Source organism: Stegodyphus dumicola, chromosome 1, assembly GCF_044657685.1.
Source record: "Stegodyphus dumicola isolate Sdum_Otavi_A_Nest chromosome 1, ASM4465768v1".
Lineage (NCBI taxonomy): Eukaryota > Metazoa > Arthropoda > Arachnida > Araneae > Eresidae > Stegodyphus > Stegodyphus dumicola.
In genome coordinates, this window is record NC_140768.1 from 207,893,979 (window position 1) to 207,917,948 (window position 23,970).

Sequence of the window (23,970 nt, forward strand, 5' to 3'; positions counted from 1 at the left end):
CAGCAAAAATATAGTAACAAAACTGAAAAGTTAATAAAGTTTTAAAAGAAAAAGGAAGGAATAGATTGGAATAAGATAAGTTTTCTAAATAATTTTTGCAAACCCAAAGTCAAAATTATGATTAAATTTCCAACTAGAAATATTAGTTACTCCCATGCAGCCAGCTCAATCATTAAGGAACCTGTATTTAATTATTTATGCTCAGTGGATTCTCCTGCTTGCTTGTTAATGGACCCACTCATCCACTGATTTATCAAGTTGGTTACTAATGCTATAAGTACACTTTTGGGGGGACCAACACAAAAAATGGTATACAAATTTTACCTTTTTTAATATAATTAACTAAACGACATGATAATTATAATGAGGGCCAAATTTTGATGACCACTTGACACTTATATGCAGAACGGCCTACGTTCACACTATTGTCGCTAGAGAGCAAGACAGCTACAAAAAGGAAGTGAAGCATCAATTGCATTGTGTGGCTAGCGAAAAAATGGGCAAAAAATGTGACTTAATTGCATTGCATATGAATGTGGAATGATAGCAAGCTCTCGAATCTTTTAAACCATTATTATCAAAACAGCTGCACTTGTGGAGTGCTCAAGAGCAGAAGTTATTAATCCTTACATAGCAAGCAGAAAATCGAGTCTCAATGTCAGGCTTGTGGTCATGACAGATTGATTACTGAATGTTCTCTCTGAAAGGAGAATTGCCCAAGTTGTCCAGTTCAACAAAAAAGCACCAGTTCATCATATTGCAGGGAATCTTATTCAAGGAGCAACTATGAACGTCTCTGAATGAACTGTTCACTGCACATTACGCCATATAGGTTACGGAAAGCAACAATCTTTTCAGAAGCCTCTACTGTCTAAGTCATCTGCCTTGGACGACAGGTCCAGTTCACAAAGCAGCACAAGGATTGGACAATAAATGAATCATGTTTTCAAACACACCATGCAGATGGCAGGTTGTGAAAATGGAAAAAACAGCATGAAAGCATAAACCCCAGGTATGCAATATTATGGTTTGGGAAGGATGCTTTCTAGCATTGCATGGATCTTTTGATTCAAGTGGAACAACATCTGAATGCACAAGGGTATTAAAAAGTATTATTGCAGATGAAGTACATCTTGTTATACTGATGGTGTACCGTACTGGGAATGGATACTTTCAGCAGGACAATGTTCCCTATCACAAAGCAGACATTGTCTGCAGATGGTTTGAACAGCACGATAAGGACATTACCTTGGTTTTTTGGCCTGCATAATCACCACATCTCAAAACAAATGAGAATCTGTGAGATGAGATCAGGTGGATCCAGTTCCATCAAGTATTAAGGAACTGTTACGTGCAGTTCATCAGATATGTTTCAAATTCCTCACACCACTTACTAGCATCTCATAAGAGTCCCTGCCATGAAGAATCTATGCTGTATTAAGGATAAAATATGGTCCAATATTGTACTGAGGGGGTGGTCAAAATAATTTGGCCACTCAGTATATATATAATAGTGACACATACATACAAAAAGAAAGAATAAAGTTAATTGCTTAGCAGTTTTGCCCATAAGTTATGCAAGCAACCTTTTTGCGCAACGTGCCAGCACATTATACAGGCATCTAATATCATAATATAATAATAAAGTTATAGTTTTTCACTATCTCGTGTTACTTATTTTACTTTTTCTGTTCCTAAATGGCATTACAGGTTGCCCTTGCTTTTCTTTTTTGCTACTGAATCCACAGCAAACACTTGCTTTCTTAAAAATATTACACTGAAGAAACTGAATTTTCTTAACATTTTGCTTATTAAATTTTTATTACAAATTATTCATCTTATATAATTTTATTACTATGCATATAGAACAGCTTTTATGTTACTACAATTTGAATGTTCTAACTTTTGTTCATTTGTATCTTAAAATATACAAGAAGTACCCTTCCTGCATCGTTCCTTGTCCCAAAATAGATAATTAACCCAGATGAAATAGCAAGTTATTGCTAAAATTTCCAGATATGCAATAAATATAAATTATAAAAGCTACGTAAAATATTTTTTACTACCTAAGTATGTGTAAAGGTTTAAAAAAGGTCAATATTACAGGGGTATTTGAAGTAAAATAAACTTTACTACCCACGCATGCAAAAAGCTAGAATAATAATAGTAATTGTAATTTTTCTGTGTCCTTTCTGTGTTCTTTTCTTATGTTCTTCACATATGAATGATATTTTTCATATATTCAAAAAAAGGGGGGAATAAAAAGTTTTGGACAGATTTCTAAAATTTTGTGAGCTAAGAGGTGGTTTAAAACACTTTCAAAAAAGGGCATGATTACACAACACAAAAAAAGTCTGAGAAAAACAACTATATTTCTGAATGACAATTTTTAAAGTTTGCTCCTCCTCTACATGTGGCTTTAACAACTCCAATTCACTAAAGATCATATCCACAGTTCGTACACATTTCTGCACACAGAAATTAAGTACTTTTAAGGACCATTAATGAAAAAAATTAATGCCTGAAACAATGAAATCTATGCCTGAACTTCACTCTTGTAATAACATCCTAAATATAGATAGATCTGAAAGTAGGATCCATTGTTATGAAACATAACTTAATTAGCATATATTAGTAAGTTTGAGAATAAAATAAACTTTATGGAATTTATCAGGTAGCATTAAATATTTTACACTTATAATAACTGGATATATTTGAAAGAAGGTAAGGGATATTTTATTTACATTTTACTAACAGTTAGCTTTGTGTTATTTTTTTCTTTTAGTCTCATTTTGTCACATACTTGCTCAGTCTAGAGGTTTCGTAAATTGTAGTTAGATTTTATGTCAAGCCGCATAGGTTAAAATGAAAGTAAAATCATAATCGGCTTGATTCATAACAAAAGACTGCCTGTTGTCACAGCTGCTGCTTGCCAATAGAAGACACCTGCTGATCAGAACAAACCTGAAAGGCCTGATGTAGGCACAGTTTACAAGTTTTTAAAAGTTACTTAGGCTCTGTCTGGTGCAGTGTGGCTTTGTATAGAGTTCCAGGGGTTGTAATCCAGTTAATATACTTTAAGGTTCCAATAAACCACTAAAGCACCAGAGGTGATAAGTTGTTTTGTTTACTTGATGCAAAAAAAAAAAAAAAAAAAAAAATTAGTATTACAAGAATTTTTATATTTTTGTGGTTTTATCTTGTGACCATGGTAAGGATTAATGAGATACAATAACTCGCTTTAATATGCAGACATAACTTTAAGAGTGAATAATTATAAATAATTTAATTAAGTAGTTAGATAACCTTACTCATAATGGATTTACATGGTCACTATTAAATTTTATTTTATTAAACAATATGTTGAAAAATGTTCTATTAAAATCACAATCTAATAAAATTTCACAGTTTAAAATACATGCAATTTATGGCATTGATTCTTAACCCCTTCGCGCCGGGTAATGCAAACACGCGCTTATTGCGGAGGCTGGCAGTGTCTTACGCGAGCGTCTGTCCAGGGCCGGGGGCTTTTTTGCTATTAAGCCTAAATCCATGAAATTTCCGAAGTATCAACGCATTATTTAATAATGCTCTACAGAGTATTTAAACGGCTTATGCTTTATAGATATTTTTATATATACTTTAATTACCTTATTTCTTTCTTAAATGCATATTTTACGCATTTTATTTTCATTACTCACCATTTTATGACTTTTAACATTATGCATCTGAAAACTAAATATATTACTTAAAATTCTCTTTTCGTATGAAAAATTTGAAAACAGGGATCTACACACAGTCCTACGTTACATTCCTTGCACTCATAATAACTCATTTGCCGTTTTGAAGGATTTTTCCGGGAATGTGAACAAACGAAGCATCCTCGTCTCATTTTCTTATCAGTCTCTTCTGAACAAAGTTTTGGAAAACGTCTTTCAGTTAATCTGAGCGGATTTAATGATTCTGCTGATCTTGGTGTGATTGCAATGGTAAAAACAGAAAGAATTCACGTCTAACAAAATCTAATTATTTTCTAAAACAGAAAGAATTCACGTCTAACAAATTTTCTATTAAAAATATTTATTCGGTCTGTTTCTATTAAAAACAGAAAGAATTCACGTCTAACAAGATCTAATTTAAACCGAAATACCCAACGCTTTAGCGAAAATAAAACTTCTCTACTTACAATAATAAACAATTACCACGTGCGAATTTAAAGAGAAGTCATAAATCACGCCATTCGGAAACATTTATTTTCCCCTTTTGTTTATATAATCAAAAACACGTGTAGAAGGTCTAATGTACATGTATCTGAAACCATATGGACATACAGTGCCATCTTGTGGCAGAAATTATAGTTTTTAAAACGTTCCAGGACAATGGCACAAATACGTGACAATTGGCGTTGAACAGGAAAATGCTCTGGCACACCTGCGTGTCAGCCGGGAAGTGAGTGTGTTCGTTGCTGGCACGTAGACGTGACAGTCGACGCGAAGGGGTTAAAAAATATTAGAATAACCCAGACATTTTGGGTAATTTATATTGATTTCCTTCGCTTTAGGCATCTTTTCTAACAATGAGAAAATTGTCTCAATATACAAACCAATGTTTTCACTAGTTTCTGCATACGTTTCATTATTACGTTTTCATTGTTCATTATGATGTTTTCATTATTCTTTCAGATGCTCTCCAAAAAGTAAGAAATTCATCACAAACTTTCTGTAAAGTACATCCTTTATGTGTTAATATTATGGAGACATTTTTCATTTTGTCACATTTTCTGGAATCTTCTAGAATCATGGGTCTTACAAATATTGCCTTAAAATCCTTCTGAACTTTCCACGCTGCAATGTCTAAAATCCTACAGAAAAATTACCCCTACCAATTCTGCAACAGCAAAAACACAGAAATATTTTTGAAAAAAAAATTAGAAGAAATAAGTGTAAAATTAATTTTATAGAAAAAAACTGATGCATATTCTGAGAATTCCGAATATTCCAAGACAATGGGGAAAAAAATCTTACCATGAAAAAAATTTAAAAAGGCATTTTTAATTAATTGCATACCTATTTTGCTTTTGTTATTTCATAAATAGTGCTTTATAGCATTACTTATACCTTGTTTATTTTTCAGATTCAAAATATTGTGTAATAAGTGGCCAAAATGGAACATTATAATAATATGAGAGGCAAAATTAAAAATGTTTTATTTTAATGTTATTTTTTAAATATAATTTCAATATATTACTATTATTTTAATGAAATTAATCAAATGTTACAATGTTTTAAAAAAAATCATCGAAAAATTCCCAGATCTTGGAATTAAGAAATTTTCTATAGAAACTGGTCAAAATCGCCATTGATAGGTTGCCAAATTTAGAACCGTTTAATAAAAGATTTCACATCTTTAAAAGCAAAAAGTTGTTCAAGACCTCTTCATTAGAAAAATGAAATAATTTCGAATTTCTAATGTTGCACTTCTTTCACTATGAAACTCAAGTATCCTAACTACCATTTATATTAGAAATAGGAACAAATTATAACCCATTCAAAAGATAACCATATTTGTCAGTGAATCACCAAAAATTTTCCTCTGAAGTGCTAATTCCCACTCAAAATAGCAGTCGTAAAAACAGACAGAAATTTCAGGTGATTAAAATTAAGAACCTTTTGGCAATATTGGCCGAAATTAAGAACTTTTAAGGACCAAAAATCGCTTTGAAAAACCTAAGGACTTTTATATTTAAATAATGTATTGCACTACAAGGCTTGGAATGAAACTAAACTTTCATTTCCAAAAATGATTTCACACTCCTCTATACGGTTGCGGACACTTAGCCGACAGCCACTTAGCCGACACCAGTTAGCCGACAGGGACACTTAGCCAACAGGACATTTAGCCGACAGGACATTTAACCGACACAGACACTTATCCGACATGGATACTTAACCGACAGATCATTTAACCGACACAAGCAGTTAGCCGACAAGACACATAGCCGACAAGGACATTTAGCCGACACGGACAGTTAGCCGAGAGGACGTTTTGCAGACACAGAGAGTTAGCCATCAAGACATTTAGCTCTCTTACAATTTTTATGCTTTTTATTAGTATAAATAAGTAAAAAGTACTAAAATCGAAAAAAATGGATTTTTGAAAGTTTTGCTTAAAATTCTTATTTGTACTGATGCTTTTTTAAAATTATATCTGAATATTATAGAAGAAGTTTTATTTCAATAATATTTCATAATACATCATAGTGATTAACACTTTTAATACTTTAGTAATTTTTATGCATTTATTCTGATGTTAAAAATTGTATTTAACTGAAATAATTAATTGTGCTAGTATTTTATAGTGATTATTTTTTTAAATTTATGTCTAGTTCTGCATAAGTTTTCTTGTTTATTGTTAATTTATTTTATTAGTCCAAAGGGGCGGCAGCTCAGAAAAGCTATTAGTTTCAAAACAGCATTTTGCTTTGTTTCACTATAAATGTCCATTTCACTTTGCAAACTGTTGCCACCAAATTTTATCACACTGTATTATGTTTAAAGAAATTACATAATGAAGAATCTGCATAATCCATTTCATATTTTGTAACTTTAACGAAGTTTTGATTAACAAACTCAACGAGTTCAAAGCAAGCAATGGCAACCCTGTACAGAAAATAACATTTTTATCTCCAATATGGAAATTCTTTAGATACGTCATTTTCAAATGTTTTGTGATATTGTTCTTGAATTGAATTTTATGTGGTTTACTTGCGAAGAATATGATGTTTAATAAATAAAGGTAACATGCAAAACATTACAAAAACGCTCCTTTGGGCACAATATAAAATTATATTGCTGAGTGCTTCCAGAGATTTTATCTTTTTTTTTCCCTCAAATACATTCAAAAAAAGTTTATGCTCCGAACATTATGAATTACTAAAATAAATAATCATCTTGTAATGTTAATAATTAATGATCATATAGTCAAATAAATGATCGTCTTGTTATGTTATAATAATTTTAAAAACTACTGCCTGAAAATGCTCATAAAATCAAAGAAAATTATCAGACCTTGTTTAATTTTACCTTATTTGTTTCAAAGCATCATATGCTATCAGTATTATTTAATTTTACTCAATTTGTACACAAAAATAATTTCATAAGTTTTGCGTTTAGAATTTTTACAGTTTTACTAAAGTAAAGAAATTTATACAAGAATTACACTTGAAAAAAATGCGCAAAACGCAGTAAAAAGTGCTTTTATGAGATATATTAAATCTTGTTTGCAAAAACTGTGACTTTCATAATCTCATCACTTATACAACGTATCACATTTAATAATTAAAAACAGTTATGTGATACAAACGCCATAGGTTTCCGTGTTAAAGTAAGCCAGATCGTCCCCACTCTTTTCTTGCGGACATGTGGGCGACGCACGCTCCGCCCACTGGGTTAGTCTATCTATGTATGTATCGTGCTGTTTGGTGTATATTGGCAAAATTGATAAAGTGCTGAAATTTCTCGTCAGGGAATATGAATGAAATTTTGAAAGGAAAAAAGAATTTTTTTTAGCTAAGTACGGCAGTCACTTAATTACAATTTAATGTGAGATCTTCAAAATTATCCATAAAGCTTCTTCATTTAATCAACTGGGTTCTTTTGAACACTTTCACATCATTAATAATTTTTCTTGTTTACTTAATGATATTAATTTTCCAATCTCGCTCTTCCAAATGCTTTCGAATTTTTTAATACCTTTACGTTTCATTACTATTTTACACATCACATCATGTTACATTCTTTACATTACAAAATCGTTTGGCTACCTCCACTAATAAAATTTCCTTTCCCAGTCATGAAAAATCTGAATAATGCAATAAAAATTATTGTTATTCTTGAATTATAATTTTTATAGAAACATATAGTAGTGAGCGTTAGTTTAGCAAATATCTTTTATTTTGTTATTAAAAACAATTAAAAAAAGTGAATTTTTAAGACAAGCAGAGGTATAAATTATTTGTGACCTCTATAATTTGCAGTTCATGCCACCATTCTTGAGATAAAAATTCCGTAACATTTTATTGACCACGCCTCTCGCTTAAAATACTTACTTAGGTTAATGTTTATAGCCCTAAACTAGTGCATAATGTTTAATTTAGAAGTAAAATATTTTTAAGGTTTTGTTTTATTCATTTTCTAGAAATTTCAGCGCTTTTTCAATTTGGCCAATGTACACCAAACAGCACGATACATATCAAACAATGCTAAATTAACACAATAATTAATAGCACATATGAGATATTTAAGAATCGAAAAATGAATTTTACTGATAGGTAAAAAAATGACTTATATATTGAACTTATGGGGTAGTCGAGAAATTTTGTAATTGATAGTTTAAATAATTTTTGGGTACGTGTCAGTTAAACGTCACTGTCGGCTTAGTAACCTGTTGCCTAAATGTCTTGACAGATAAGTGTCCCGTAGCTCTATATGTCCTAACAGCTAACTCTCTGTGTCTGCCAAACGTTTTGTCGGCTAACGTCTGGGTCGGCTAAATGTCCTGTCGGTTAAGTGTCCGTGTCGGCTAAATGTCCTGTCGACTAAATGTCCTTGTCGGCTAACTGTCCATGTCGGCTAATGTCCTGTCAACTAAGTGTCTGTGTCGGCTAAGTGTCACTGACCCTCCTCTACAAACTAAAGAATTTTCCAAGTTGTAAAGGAAATGTAAATAACACAATTTTATCATTATTCCAATTCTACATTAATTTCTGCACTATATCTCATTTATCTGAAATCTCTGGACAATTAATTTTCATTGCTATGCAAGGCTATTTTTTGGAAAGTCTTTGCATAAGTATGTGTTTGGTATCCAAAACAAAAAATACAATGCAATTTGACTTTTTATGGGGTCAAAATTAACATCTTTTGCTTATTTATAAAATTCAAGCCCTGCAGCAGTATTTTCTGTTTTTATACTTTTTATCACAAAATACACTTTAGTAAAGACTTGGGGACCACAGCTACCTAAAATTTGGATATAATTATAACTGAATCTCTTCCATTTGAAAGTATCAATGACAAAAAAGTGAAAACAAACTGAAAATATGCTGAATATGCACAGCCAAAACATAATTAACTAGCATGAAATCTGTGATTATTTTCATGAAATTTTAGGAAATTTTCTTAAGATTTCACAAATCTCACTCCCCCACAAAAAAAAAAAAAAAAAAAAAAAAAAAAAAAAAAAAAAAAAAACTCAGACCTTGTCCCCTTATTATTTTATAATTCAAAAGCCAAGCTAAACACTACCTTTCAAGATGTCAGGTTACACATTCAACACAAGAATGTATGTGCCCACTTTCCTGACTATCACCTTTCATCACTGCTACATGTGGAAACTGACAATCTATTGCTGTCTGTCAACAGTTGTATCAATAGTTAAAATAGAAAATGGCTTCCCCCCAACTTTTTATTTTTAAATTAACCACATAGTAAGTTCAAGAATGTAAAAAATGGGAAGAGCGTGAAGATGTAAAGCAGTACTACTAAAGAAATCTTAGGCTTATTTCACTAGTATGACTGTGTGTGTGCATTCATGCTGCTCACTTTGCATACAAAACTGGGTAGGACAGAGATGAAAATGTCACACAGGAAATCATTCTTAATGGACTAGATTCATCCTGGGAACTGCCTTTTGCCCATCCTGCCTTTGCCACCTTTTGAAGTGAGGAAAGGCATACTGGCTGCCTTTCCTTACTTTGCCACTCCTGCCTGAAGATTCTGTGATCTTCTAAACAATGAAGAACGTAGAGTTTTTTTTTAAACATTTCTTTGTTCAATGCTGAGGATGAATTCAAATAGGAATCTCATTCATGTAAACCAAATGTAAAAGAACTTCATGCAAACAAAGGTTTCTCAACATCAGAAGTGAAAACTTTTTCATAACTGCCACCTAATGTTTGTTAATAATTTGATGCAGAAGGATCTTTTTAACACATTGTAGTCAGGACACGTAAAATTACATTTTTCGCCAACTGTGCATAGAGGGCGATCACGTAGTAATAAGTTTTTTATGGACTGGTCGTAGAACGTGGGACACATAGCTAATACGAGTTACTACATGTGCGTAAGTTCGTTACTTATACATAGTACTATGCAGATATAAACATTCCCACAATAGATTAGGTATGGGACAGTAAGGTCATAAATAATAGGATAAATGAGCTCATCACAACTCATTATACCTGCAAATTTAAGAATTATGAGCCATTTTATTTATAGTGAATTCGGGTAGCTTTCGGTGTTTAGACGTCTCCTTAGGAAGAATGGTATTTTCCACATTGCAAACCTATATTATTTTCAAAAATTGAGAGTTTTCTAGTGATAATTTGTATTTTTTATAATTATCTCGAGTCGAATTTGTTATTGAATTCTTTCAATAGTTGTTTTATCTTTGGAAATGGTACAGTTATTTTTTACATATACTCTAAATACTGGTAAAATGAGATACAGTGACGATGAAAGCGACCAGGAAATTTGTGTGGACAATTTGTCAGATTATTCGTGTGGCAGTGATATCGATAGGCAGAGTAAGGAGGAGAATGACGATGAAGACATTATTCCATGATGAAGAATGATCATCCACTGATAATTCACTGACCTTAGAGAAGCTTTTAGGTCGCTCTGGGATAAATGTTGATACTGTTCCTGAATCCATAACCGATGCGTTGAACTTGTTTATAGGAGATGACTTTTTCACATATTTTGTAGAAGAATCGAACAGGTATTACCAAAATATAAATAATTTCAAAATACCTAAAAAAAAGTGTGAAATGGAAGGATATCAGAAAATCGGAAATGAAGAAATTTTGGAGACTAATTATTTTTATGGGGCAAGTTCAAAAAGATAGAAGAGACGAGTACTAGACCACAGATCCTTGCACAAAAATGCTATTCTTTGCAAAAACAATGTCTAGAGATAGATTTCGGCAAATATGGAAAGCTTGGCATTACAACAATAACGAGAATATCAACGATTAATCAGGCCGATTGACCAAAGTCAGGCCCATAAATGATTACTTTCTCCCAAAATTTGTGAACTTATACAAACCTAAACAGCAAGTATCCTTGGATGAAGGCATTATACCTTGGAGAGGACGGTTATTAGTGAGAATGCTATGTGACAGTGATACAGGATACATTTGTAATTTTGCAATTTATTCTAGTCAGGGGTCACGGCTGATAGACACAATACAGACAGTTGTATCTCCATATACATGTCTGCCACCATCTGTTTATTGATAATTCTTATAATAGTGTTGATAACACTCAAGGACTTTTGTGAAAAAAAATGTGGGTATGTGGAACCCTCGGAAAAAATTGAGGTTTACCGGAGTGTTTCAAAAAGACAAATTTCAGAAAAGGACAGACAATCTTTCGTCGTTAAGGGGATATTTTACTTCAAATCTGGCAATCAAAGAAGTGGGCCTTATATCGTCTATACATTTGGTGGAAATGAAAGAGAATCACAATATTGACAGAACAACATGCCAAAAAATAACTAAACCAAATGCATTGATTGACATTGATTGATTATAACTTTTTTATGAAAGGTGTCCACCGTGCAGATCAGTATTTGTCTTACTATTCAATACTACAAAAGACGATGAAATGGACAAAACAATTAAGAATGTACATGATAAATTGTGCATTGTTCAATTTTGTTGTCTATAATTAAACAAAAGGCGACAAAATATAAGAAATTTTTAATATGAAGTAGCTTTGCATTGGGTTACTGATTTGGTACAAACCAAAGATAACATTCAAGAGCCAGGACCCTCCATTTTCAGAAAAAAGGCGCCTAAACAAGATCCACCAGGAAGATTGTTGATCGATATGAGGAAAAAAAACATTCTATAAAAAATTGTTGGAACCAGAGAGAAAAAATTTGAAGTGCGAAGTGAAACTTGTTTTATGTATAAATTTTGTGGGGTACCTCTTAATAGAGGTAAATGTTTTGAGCGCTATCACACTATAACACATTATAAGTGTTCATTATTTACTTCATTAAGTTATTTGTTTATTGAAAAATTTTGGTAATAAATAATAATTACGAAAATTATAAATTTTTCCTTTTTTTTTTTTTTTTTTGGGGGGGGGGGTACTTTTAACTGCATATTCTATATTCATTTATACACAAAGTGCCTATCTTTCATAATAACGATGAAGAATACATTTTAAGTTAAGAAAATCACATTCATAAAAAATTCAAAGTACTTTTCAAGTTAAATGACAAAATTTGCGAGGATTTTTCAAAAAATCGCCCGCTCCCGCCATAATGCACCGCCGCGAAGCGCCCAACAACATGTTAATTAAAAAATGCTACTTAATACAGCAGATACTGCATTCAATAAGAAAATCTAAATTATAACAAATAAGAATGAAATATGTTCACTATAACAAATAAGAATGAAAACCAGGCACCTGATACAATACAGACAAAGAAATCTGGATCTTGTATTAGTGGCCAAGTTTTCATTGAACACCCTAAAAATAACTTCTGATTATGAACAGTGACATTTTTAGAGCTCCTTTTCATGAACCAGTTGTTTAGAAAAAATATTTTCTTCCATTACGGCTAAATATTTTATTACTTGCATAAGCACGCTGCGTTTAATTATAAAAAAAATAAAAAAGACCACAAAGAAATATTTGATAAAAATATTTCTTTTTTTTATATTACTCTGAAAAAGAGACTAAAATAATATATTTAACAGAAAATAAAAATTATAATAGACTTTACAATGGTGCCCATTCAGACAACTAAAATGTAGGTGATCATAACAATTTATAACCAAATAAAAATAATTTATCTTAGCAACTGAAATGAATTTACCTTTGGTAGCCAAAATTTTTTTGTGGTAATAGTCAATTCCAGAAAAGAGAGTCCCATCACATTTCTCACAAGAACAAAAACTGGAACATACATTAACATGAGAATTTTCTCTAAACCTCTTCATGCTTTCATAATTTGTATTTGATTGAAATGTTGATGACTGTTCTAATACCATATTATCATAGCTGCTACTTGCTGGAAGAAGAATTTTTAAAATGTTAAAAAAAAAAAAAAAAAAAAAAAAAGAAGCAAATCACAAATGAAAATTCTTATTTTCTACAATAATAATTAATATAAATAACAATTCTTTAATATTTCTCAAAGATTCTACTTTTATTAGGAAGGACACTTTTCTAAAACATCACCATTTTCATAAGGGCACATACTATATGACTAAAAGGAAATATCCTCCTCATTGGAAAATATACCAATTACATATTTAAAATAAAACATCCATCTTTATTTAGGTTCAAAACACATTTATTCAAGAATTATACATTTTATAATACTTTATATTATATATTTTATAACACTTAATTTTAATTTTATATTATATATTTTATAATACTTAATTTTAAAAAACTTTTTTTAGAAAAACGGGGGCAGAGCGGAAAATTCTAGACATAATTATTATTTTAAAATGAGTTATATTTCTTTGTTATATTTATACAAATGCAAACAAAATTAGCTGTGAATTTCTACACATGCAAATCCTCATTAATTAGATTACGAAATTATTCCATACTGATGAAAGTTTTCCCTGTAGCTCTCTTTTGAATGTGGAGATGAATATTAACGGATAAAGTAGGGTGCAGTGTAGGGTGTTGAAAACATTTTTTTACTCCAGCACACGAGACTGTGTATCGAAAATTCTAAAGATATGCTCATTTTAAAATTATTTTGAGATATTGCTCTTGAACTGAATTTTATAGTTTAAGTGTGAAGAACATGATATTTAATAAATAAAGGTAACACACAAAATGTTAAAAAAAGTGCCTTTGGAAATAATTTAAAAATCTGAAAACTTTTCAGTCTCCCCCCCCCCCAGTAAAAGAAAGAAAAAAGTCCTGTTCCAAAAACATTAACCATGGCTATGAGCACATGCATGCTTGTTTCAGTTTAACTATATCAAACAGAAAGATAAAAATGAGGAATGTGCAATCTTGCATATACTCTTCAGTTTAATCATTTTTACCCTCCCTCCTGAGATTCATAAATTTCTTAAAACCTTTCAATCTCCCCCCCCCAGGGTCAGTAAAACAAAGAAAAAAGTCCTGTTCCAAAAACAGTAACCATGGCTATGAGCACATGCACGCTAGTTTCAGTTTTAACTATATCAAACAGAAGAATAAAAATGAGCAATGTGCAATCTTGCATATACTCTTGAATTTAACATTTTAACCCTCTCTCCTCAGATTCATAAATTTCTTACCTAATATCTAGATTGATAGCCATAATTACTACAAATAGTAAGAAACTACCTACGCTGATATCTAGATTGATAGCCATAAATACTACAAATAGTAAGAAACTACCTACGCATCACAATCTAACATATCTTTCTCAGTTTTCTATTCTCACATTTTTAAATTTGCTTTCACTCTGCTTCTGCCACTCTCAATATTCTTACAGAGTTCCATTAACTATATTACTTTCATCATTATTTTACTGGAAAAAGCATGATTTTTATTTCTACTTTCCCTTGAAACAGTACATTAAACTAAGCAATATAGTGAAACTACATTTCTTCATTTATCACTCAGCTTTCTTAGACTATTAAGAGATTTTTTTTTCCCATACATGTCACAAAGACTAAACATCCTCATTCACCTATTACAGAAAAAGTTCTGAAATACCTGGGAAAGGCCAAATTCCAGATACATGAAATGGGAATGTAGTAATATCCAGTGGCATTCCAAACCAAACGTAACTCAGGTGAAGGACCAATAAGGCGATGCGTAATTTTCTGGTCATGACATCTGTAGTTACACAGCATGAGACAACGACAAAATCATTATGCCTTTGTACGTTAAGTCTAGATTTGTCTGAAAAGACAATGAAAGTCATTCTTTGCGTGCCACTGTAGTCTCATATTTGTCTGCAGTAAGATTCTACAGTAAACATACTAATGGAGATCTTGCAATGATTCCCTCCTCTGCAGACAACATAAAACTTAAAACTATTAATAATTATCAATACAAAAATATGTTGAAGTACTGTATGTAAAAATATATCCATAATTTATTAATCATATATCCATGAATAAAATCCATAATATATCTACATTAAAATTATTTTTGTGCAATTTTTACATTTTCAAATGAGAAGGAAAATATAAATAAATAAACTCACTCTTTACAAAAATCGTAGCAGTACTATTTGCCCTAAATTTAATCCCTACACAAATTCTACCATTACATTTCACACATATGCAGTTGAGTCAACAAATACAATTAGGAACTTGGAAAGAAAGTTAAAATTGAAATACTAGATTTATTAAAAGAAAATTTCTATTTTAACTCCTTTTTTAACAGCAGTAATATCTATACTAAGGCTATTTTTAAAATGCTGATGTAAACAAACCAACCAAGTGCTTTTCAAGTTGAGGCTCATCCCCTGAAAAGGAGACTGCAGATAAATTCCGTATGCATTTTACCAATATAAATTCAAAAGTAATTTTAAAAGACAACAGCAGAGGAATAATTAAGAGTTTTTAGCGCCTGGGGACAACTAAAGATTTCGCACCCCTTCTGCTTGCCAAGAATGGAAAATTTTTAATTCTTAAATTTCTTAACAGCAGTTTGGCACCCCCTGGATGCTCTGCCCGGGGACTGATGTCCCTCCTTGCCCTGTCTACCTATGTCACCATAAACTCAAAAGCAGCAATTACTTTAAACCAGAAAACTCCAGATTCATGAACAATGTCTTTTGGTAAAAAGACAGCATTAATCATGTACAGAACATGATAAATAGCTTTAATAACAACAATACTTTGCTTCTTCTATTAAAACATTTTATAGCGCATTTTAATTTTTTAAAAAAGGTTTATTTGCATAATCATATATATATATGAAAAAATCATTGTTAAATTTGCCATATTAAATTTTCTAAAATTTGTTTGCCCAGAAATGAATGCAGATTTTAAGTACTTGAGGACGAAGTGATCGTGAATTTAAAGAAACTAGGTCATCCAAAAAGTTGTGTACTTCTTCAAATTGAAGCATGTTTTCTTTAAATTACTTTGTTACTGCTGATAAAGAGCGACCTTGATCAAAGTGGATGTTTAACAGCCAGGTCATGTTAATATAGTAATTCCAGGTATAGTAGCATCATTGTAATTTTAAGTCCAGGGCTTAAAAAATGGAACTTTCATGCTCTTTCATTTCAAAAAAAGGAAAAATGCCAGTTAGACTGCTTGTACTACTTCAGCTATACATAGATGAAGTACTGTTTCTGACGACACAGTTTGAAGGAGAAGTTTAAGTGTGGAAATTTCAGCCTTAAAGATGATGCTTGCTCTAAATGACCATCCCTTCGTAAAAAATGACCTATTAAGAGATGATTCAAAGAAGTTGTTACTGAAAATACATTGTGCAGTTCAGAAACTATCAGTCAGACTAAATATTTTAAATGGTACAGTACATAATCTTATGCAGAAGAATGCGGTGATAATGTGTGTAAGTGCAGCGATCAGCATGCAAGTTAAATTAGGTACCCCATAGTTTAACAGAGAATAGGCTTGCTTGGATTTTTGCATGCGATTCTTCACTGAAAAGAAAACTCCTTTTTTAACTTTTTTTTTTAATAATTGGAGATAAGAAGTTACAAGAATATTACAAGGAAAAAAAAGATCATGGGGTAAGACATTAGAGCCTCCTTCAGTAACATTCAGAGGGGAGCCACATCTCCAAAAAATAATTCCTTGTATTTGATGAAAATCCAAAGGATATATATACTGTGAATTGCTGCAACCAAATCAGCAATAAATTCAGAAAAATACTGTTCCCAAACGGAAGTTTTGAAAGAAAATATCAAAGCACAGCATTCAAAACTGACCAATCATCATGGTGTTCATATTCCATTATGACAATACATCGCCCCACGTTTTGATGAATGTCAGAGACTTTTAGGCAGTTGGCTGGATGTTTTGTGTCATCCTCATATTTATCAGACCTTGCTCCCTTCAATTTTTATTTCTTCAGGTCACTTCCAAAATTCTGATGAGCCTGGAGTTCATTTCTTTTGAGACTCAAAACAGAACATTGATAACTTTTTTATGAATGAATCTAATTATGTATTTAAAGAAGGAATTTTACAGCTGCTGGAGAGATGGCAAAAAGTCACTAAACAAAATAGTACTTATGTTATTTAATTAAAGATTCAAGGAAATTTTCTTGTTTTTGTACAGCTTCATTTGGATTTATGATTAAAAAACTGCAGAACTTGAAGGATAACCAAATGTTGTTTCATATGGTAATGAAATAATCATACACAGAAACTGTTATTTACAAATTTACTTAGTTAATCTTGCAAATGTCAGGTTTCTTTAAAACCTAATTAAAATTGATAACTATTTAGACTAACAACTGCACTTATGCATAAAGGTTTCAAATTAGTAAATTATGAATAAGAAGTACAGAAACCTTTTTGGTTTGCAGCACTCTGACTCCAGTTTGTGCATTTTACAACCTGACCACTGACGACTTCAGCATTAACTGCAGATGTTGCCTGCCTGTATTCTATAAAAAAATAAAATAAATAAATAAATAAAACAAAAAAATAAAAAGTTACATAATTTAAGCAAAGAATCTGAACAAAACAAATTAAACAACATTAAATTAATTACCATTATCAAGTGGGATTCTATATCCAAAAGAACTGGATTTAAAATCCGTTTCAGTCTTTTTGACAGAATCACATAAAGTTCGATTTAAGTATCCTGGAAGATGTTATTTCACTAATTAATTATTACACTTACAGAAATTAATATATCATCATGTAACTGAGCTATGTTAAAAATTAAAACAGCAATTTAAAAATAATTCTTCCACCAGTAGTAAAAAAGAAAACAACCCATGCAATTCTCTAGGGAGAAAATTAAACATACTTGTTAGGATGGAAAACTTCACCAATTTCTGTGGTGAAGTAGTTCCTTTGGGGCATTTTTATAAGTTTACTTTTGTTGCCCTGCATCCAAAGAAAAAAAAAATCTTTGATGAGAGGGTTTACAGGGGTAAAAAAGTTTTTTGAATTCACTTTAAAATTTGGAACCATGAAAGCTTTTTCTCAGCCTAGAACTGTGGCAGCTATCATTTTTCCCTATTAAGAACAAACTTAAAATGGATGCATTAATTAACCTTTCACAATATAATTAATTTCAAATATTAAAACTTGTGAGGAAAAAAATACAAGGATAATAATTTCTTAAGAGGTTCAATACCTTTTAAGTAGTAATGAAAATAATACAAGGATAATAATTTTTAAGTAGTAATAATTTTAAAAAAATTAGTAATTCCTAACAAAAAGTTATGAATTTGTACTTTTTATCAAATTAATATACAATTACCATACCAACATGGCATATACGCATTTTATTCATATGCATTTTAGCTATGACTACAACTTTATTTATGCATTTTTGCAATTAGCATTAGCAGCACTTTCAGTCCTTATTCCTCTATATTTTCTGCTCTGTGTTCAGAAACTTTCTGCTCTGTGTTAGAAACATCTCCTCCTTGTTCCCTTTAAAAATTTTGTGGCAAAACTGTACTCCAGCAGAAATTTTACCACAGTTTCTCCTACTGCTGGCAAATTCCCCAAGATCATATTTTAAAATTTAAGTGTAAGACAAAAAATATCACCATTTGTTTAAACACTGGAGCAATGAATACAACAAAAAATAATGCATACTAAAATGACGACAAGTGCTTGACTGAAGAACTGTTATTAGCATGGTTGCTAAACAATATGCACATGGTTGCCAGCATTTTTCTTTTAAGCAATTTTCTTTTAATCATCACTGCAAGGTCTTTTAACTCTGATAATTTTAAACTTAGGCACTTCCTCCTACGCAAATACTCATTTATTTCAGTCTGAAGAAAATTACTTGTATTAGCTCATGCATAGAAGATGCCATTACTGAATATATTTTAGCCTTTTTCGATATTTTTTAGCATTCCACATATTTTTATCCATTTTCTATGAAATACAGTTAAATTGTGTTACAGTAAACCCATGCCAAGCACGGACATGTTGAAAACAACTTCACTTATATGCGGTTTTTTAATAGCAATAATTTGATTTGTCCAATACTAGAATTTCATTCATACTAAATTAAGCATTCATTTATCAACAATGAGTATTTGCATCAGTTCTGGCCAGATGTTAATAACAATTTAGAGATTTCCCTCGACTAAAAATGAAGTTACAAAAATTGTATAAATTGCTAAGCAACTGTTGGATTTTCAGATTTGTAAGGAGAAGACAAAGAATGAATGGCAAATGACGACTCAGATAATATAATCACATCAGCTTCACAGGGAAAACAGTAATAATAAGGAACAGCTTTAAAATGCTTTTAACAGTGAAAACATTAAATGAATTATTGAAAAGGGCACATGAACTGACAATTTTGCAGTGGAGATTGAAACAAATGAAGAAGAAGAACACTTTATGAGAAGCACTGAAAAGCTCTGCATTCCTTAACATGAAACTTTTCGCTTTTGGAACAAGTCATTGTTATAAGTTTGTTCATTTAGATTTTAAAGAACAGCAAATGTTAGGAAAACAAATTTTCAGTACTGATATTGCTTCCCATATTTAGAAATTTACCTGGAAACTATTACATATATTATTTATAAAATAATTAATCTCTTTTAACAATGAAAATCATCTTGTGCAGATTTTCCATTGTAATTTATAAATATCAGAAGTAAAATTAAATGTTGTAATGGTACTTATGTATTAAGCAACCACCTGGTGCAATTTCACAATTTTTCAGAGATAAAAAGGCAGTTACTTATCAGGTACAAGTTGGTGGTTTTTGTGCCTTTTTTGTGGGGGGGGGGTGATTGTCAAATTATTGATATTTATCAAAGTCTATTTTTTGGTACTTTCTTCTCCCCAAGTACATAGCAATCTGTTTTCTGAAAAAAAATCAGAGAATTATACAGACTCAGCAACAGTGGTTATCTATCTATCAACTGCATCTCCTCCTTGTTCCCTTTAAAAATTGTGGCAAAAATGTACTCCTGCAGAAATTTTACCACCGTTTCTCCTATTGCTGGCAAATTCTCTAAGACCATATTTTAAAATTTAAGGCAAAAACTATCACCATTTGTTTAAACACTGGAACATTGAATATAACAAAAAATAGCGCATACTAAAATGACAACACTGCTTGACTGGGGGACTGCTATGAGCATGGTTGCCTGAACACATGCCACACATGGCTGCTAGCGTTTGGCACATACTGAATATTTGGCAACTTCTATTAAGGTGGTTGCAATAACATGCAAGTACCTCTGTAGCATAATAAATGTTTTGTCATCATATTTTGCTCATAATAGAATAATTTTAAATTTATAAAGATCACTTAGGTTTGTCAAATAAAAAATTGTTATGATTAAAAATGTTAAAGAGAAAAAATTACTAATGAATAATAGGAAATAAATACACATAAAACAATGCCAAACTAATACTGATAAAATTCCTTTACTCAGTTCTGTAACAGTTATTATATAAACATTTTTTATGAACTCTATGTGGTTGTATATCTACTCTCAGCCACCGAAGCTTTTTTATCATTCCAGACGAATGTCTGCTCTCAGCCACCTTACCTACGTATGATCTTAATACAAATGCAAAGGTTTAATTCTTGAATGATGAAAAAAGGAGAAAAGGTGCTTAAATGTACATAAAAAGGAGAAATAAATGAGACTGTTCAAATTCTTTCATTCAGTTCTGTAGCAGATACTACATAAACAATGTTTTCCTTCTTGAATAAGTAATATTTACACACTACACAATAAATAATGTAACTGACCAAACTAAACATGGCATTTAGTGAATTCTACAAAGCCTGTTCCAATGGATAATACTCAACATTTCCATATTTTCAGGAAAACCATTGTTGAGAGAAACTAACTGCATTCCATTCATTTAATTGGTTCTCAACCAAGAAAGACAAAAAAAAAAAAAAAAAAAAAAAAAAAAAAAAAAAAGTAACTAATTAAATAATGCAGGCAATCCACTTAATTATAAAATAAAACAGGCTATCCACCTCAGTGCAAAAACATGGTGCAACTCCGCCATTATTTTAATACAGTGTTGCCAAACCATGTGAAATAACTTTAAGGAAGAACTATGTTTACACAACCATTGAGATGGTCACGACATCTCCTCCCACCTCTTGATTTATGGTAGGTGAACGAAAACACATCAATATTTTAGGTTAAAATAACATGCCGAACAAAGATTAATTTAGAAGTCAAACAACCAAAATCAGCAGAAATCAATATATTTAGCAATCAACATAAATTAATACACTTAGCAAAAAGACTAAACAACAACATACTTAGTAAATTGTGCATCCAAATTAAAAAAAAAAAAAAAAACACTGTTTACAATGCAAAGGTTTTACAAATGTCTTATCATTTCTAGTTTTAACTGTCTTTTCAAATGTTAATGTCTTTACTAGCATAAATATTAAATTGATTTTGTCTATGTAGAAACTAGCTCTCATCATCTAACACTTCAAAAGGGTACAATTATTCCACATAGATACATTTATCTGCAACTATTTTCACCTTAGCAACTCTTAACACAATCATACTGAATATAGAATAGTTATATAACTTCCCCCAATGGGTCAGTTCAGATTTTCGGGGGGAGATGGGGGTACCTTCCTACAACATCTCCTAAATGTATGGATTTAGAAATGTATCTATTTATTATCTTTGGACTGGATCAACACACTCAGATCTTGTTGAATCTCTTTAGTAATATTGACTTCATTTACACGGTACCAGGTCTGGAATGCTCCCTTTCTTATATCCTGAATGAACATTGACGAGGTTAAAGGAATTAAATTTTCAGAATCTTCACATTAGTAATTTAACAATCTTGTGTTGCTTACTGATTCCATATCATAGAGAATGGTTAACAGCTTCTCATAATCTCAAAGCAAGTTTTTTCCAAATATTCTTTTCAAAATTTTCTTGTCTTACAATACACTCCCACCACACAGCTGTAGGGGGGATTGAATTTCCATGCAATCTTCAAAAGGGAACTTTCTTGAACAATTTTGGTCCAACCAAGAGAATAGGTTGTTAGTTCCAACAAAATCTATAGCATTGTCAATACATAATTTGTGGTCCACATCTAGCTATGAACGCTATGCATGCCAATAAAAAAAAATCACCATTGGAAAGTCCTTCTGTTGGTTCAAAGTTTAGGGCCCTATAAACGGCACAGGTAAATAAAAATATCCAGCTTTTCTTGCCATTCTTAAGACGAAGAGGTCAAGCTGAATTTATTCGAGTTACCTCCAAACCAAAGCATCTTGGACCCTATCTCCAGGCAGCATGACTAGAATTGGTTCAATTTTCTTTGCATCATATCTCTTGCATTGAATGCATTTTGCAATTACCCTCTGATCTTTTCGTGCCCTCTTAGACCATAAAAATGCTGATGAATATCTGCTACAGCAAATGTCACTCAAAAATTAATTCCTCTACAACTTGATGATCAGAAGGTAAAAGTATACCTTGAACACCAGCATTACCTTGGACATATTTTGGAATTTTGATCTCTATCAATAAGTGCAAATCTTCAATGTACTGAACTGAAGGTGAATAGCTTCCAAATTTCATCCCAGCCAGTCTTCTGGATCAAGCTATTCTACCTTTAAATAAATTGTTGCTGGACACAATTCCAATGGAATCAAAGATACTGTGAATTGTTAAAAGAATATATATCGTCTAGTATTTTAAAAAAAGATCATGAAAAAGAATAGCTTTGTCCCACAATAAAATTTAAGAACAGGTATAGGTTTCTGTGGTCACTCTTCTCCCATTAGATTGCAGTGTTCCAATCATCGCTGCATGAAGCAACCTATAGATAGAATCAGTTTTGCTTCATACATAAATTTTAAAAATTCATCCGGACTAAACAAAAGAGTTATCCAATTATCTATAAGGAATACATTCCTCAGATTTTCTTCAGTTTTAGGAAAACTGCTTTCATTTTGCTTCAAATGGAAACTGAGAATGGCAGCTAGCAGGTAAGGACTGCTTGTAAGTCCAAATACTACTCGTCAGCAGTGTTGCCAGAAAATTTTCAACTAAAGTAGCAAAAGAAGACTAAAAATGTCGCAAAAAATCACAAATGACATCAGAGATCATGTGATTTTTGTTACATCATAGTTATGCAGGCTCACATGAACTCTGACGTCATCACAAATTTACCATCTATTGGTTCTGCAAGTTACAGGCTGTATTCAATTAGTCTTTATAATTACATACCTTAGCTTTAACAAAAAATTTAAAACCATATTGCTCATTTTCAATTGTTTAAATATCCATTTCTGTTTTAATTAATTCTTACTTAATTTAGTTTCAGTTTTAAAATTAATTTGAAGATATCCATTCTCAAGAGATTCTTCACGTTTAGACTGTTAGCTTTGTAATAAAATTTTTTAGTTGGCAGTTAATTTTTTAAATTAATTGTTTTTTGCTTAATTGTTAACATTTTAATTGAGGAATGCTTTTCAGCGAGTTTTCCGTTCTGTGTAGCAGATCTGTTTCAGATTTTGATCACTTACGAAAGCCTTGTTCTTTCACTGTTAAATTTATTTTTGTTGTTATTTAGAAAAATGCTGTTGCTTTGATTTTCAAGTTATTTCCATTGCTTAGTTCTTAGCAATATTATAATCAGTAGTATGAATTTATTTCTCTGTTTGGGTACCAAATATATGGCACAGCTGCAAGTTCTTTGGTTTGATTCATTATCACCATAGAACTGGGGGGACTGAAAAACAAAATGCACAGGGGACGAGGGAGGGTGGTGAGAGGTCCCGAA

At 31.4% G+C, this 23,970-nt stretch overlaps 1 protein-coding gene across 6 annotated transcripts in view; it reads right to left on the reverse strand.

Moving 5' to 3' along the window:
* Nucleotides 1-23,970, reverse strand: part of LOC118187360 (protein bicaudal C homolog 1-B-like) — a 254,265-nt gene that overhangs the window by 48,749 nt on the left and 181,546 nt on the right. For 5 of the 6 annotated variants that reach the window (XM_085825071.1, XM_035357558.2, XM_035357561.2 and 2 more), the window contains 3 exons: nt 17,738-17,830; nt 17,535-17,630; nt 12,892-13,086 (listed from right to left, as the gene is read on the reverse strand). In XM_085825071.1, the coding sequence (XP_085681197.1) occupies nt 12,892-13,086; nt 17,535-17,630; nt 17,738-17,830 (384 nt within the window). The remainder of the gene's footprint in view (nt 1-12,891; nt 13,087-17,534; nt 17,631-17,737; nt 17,831-23,970) is intronic. The other variant, XM_035357562.2, reaches the window with a different exon arrangement.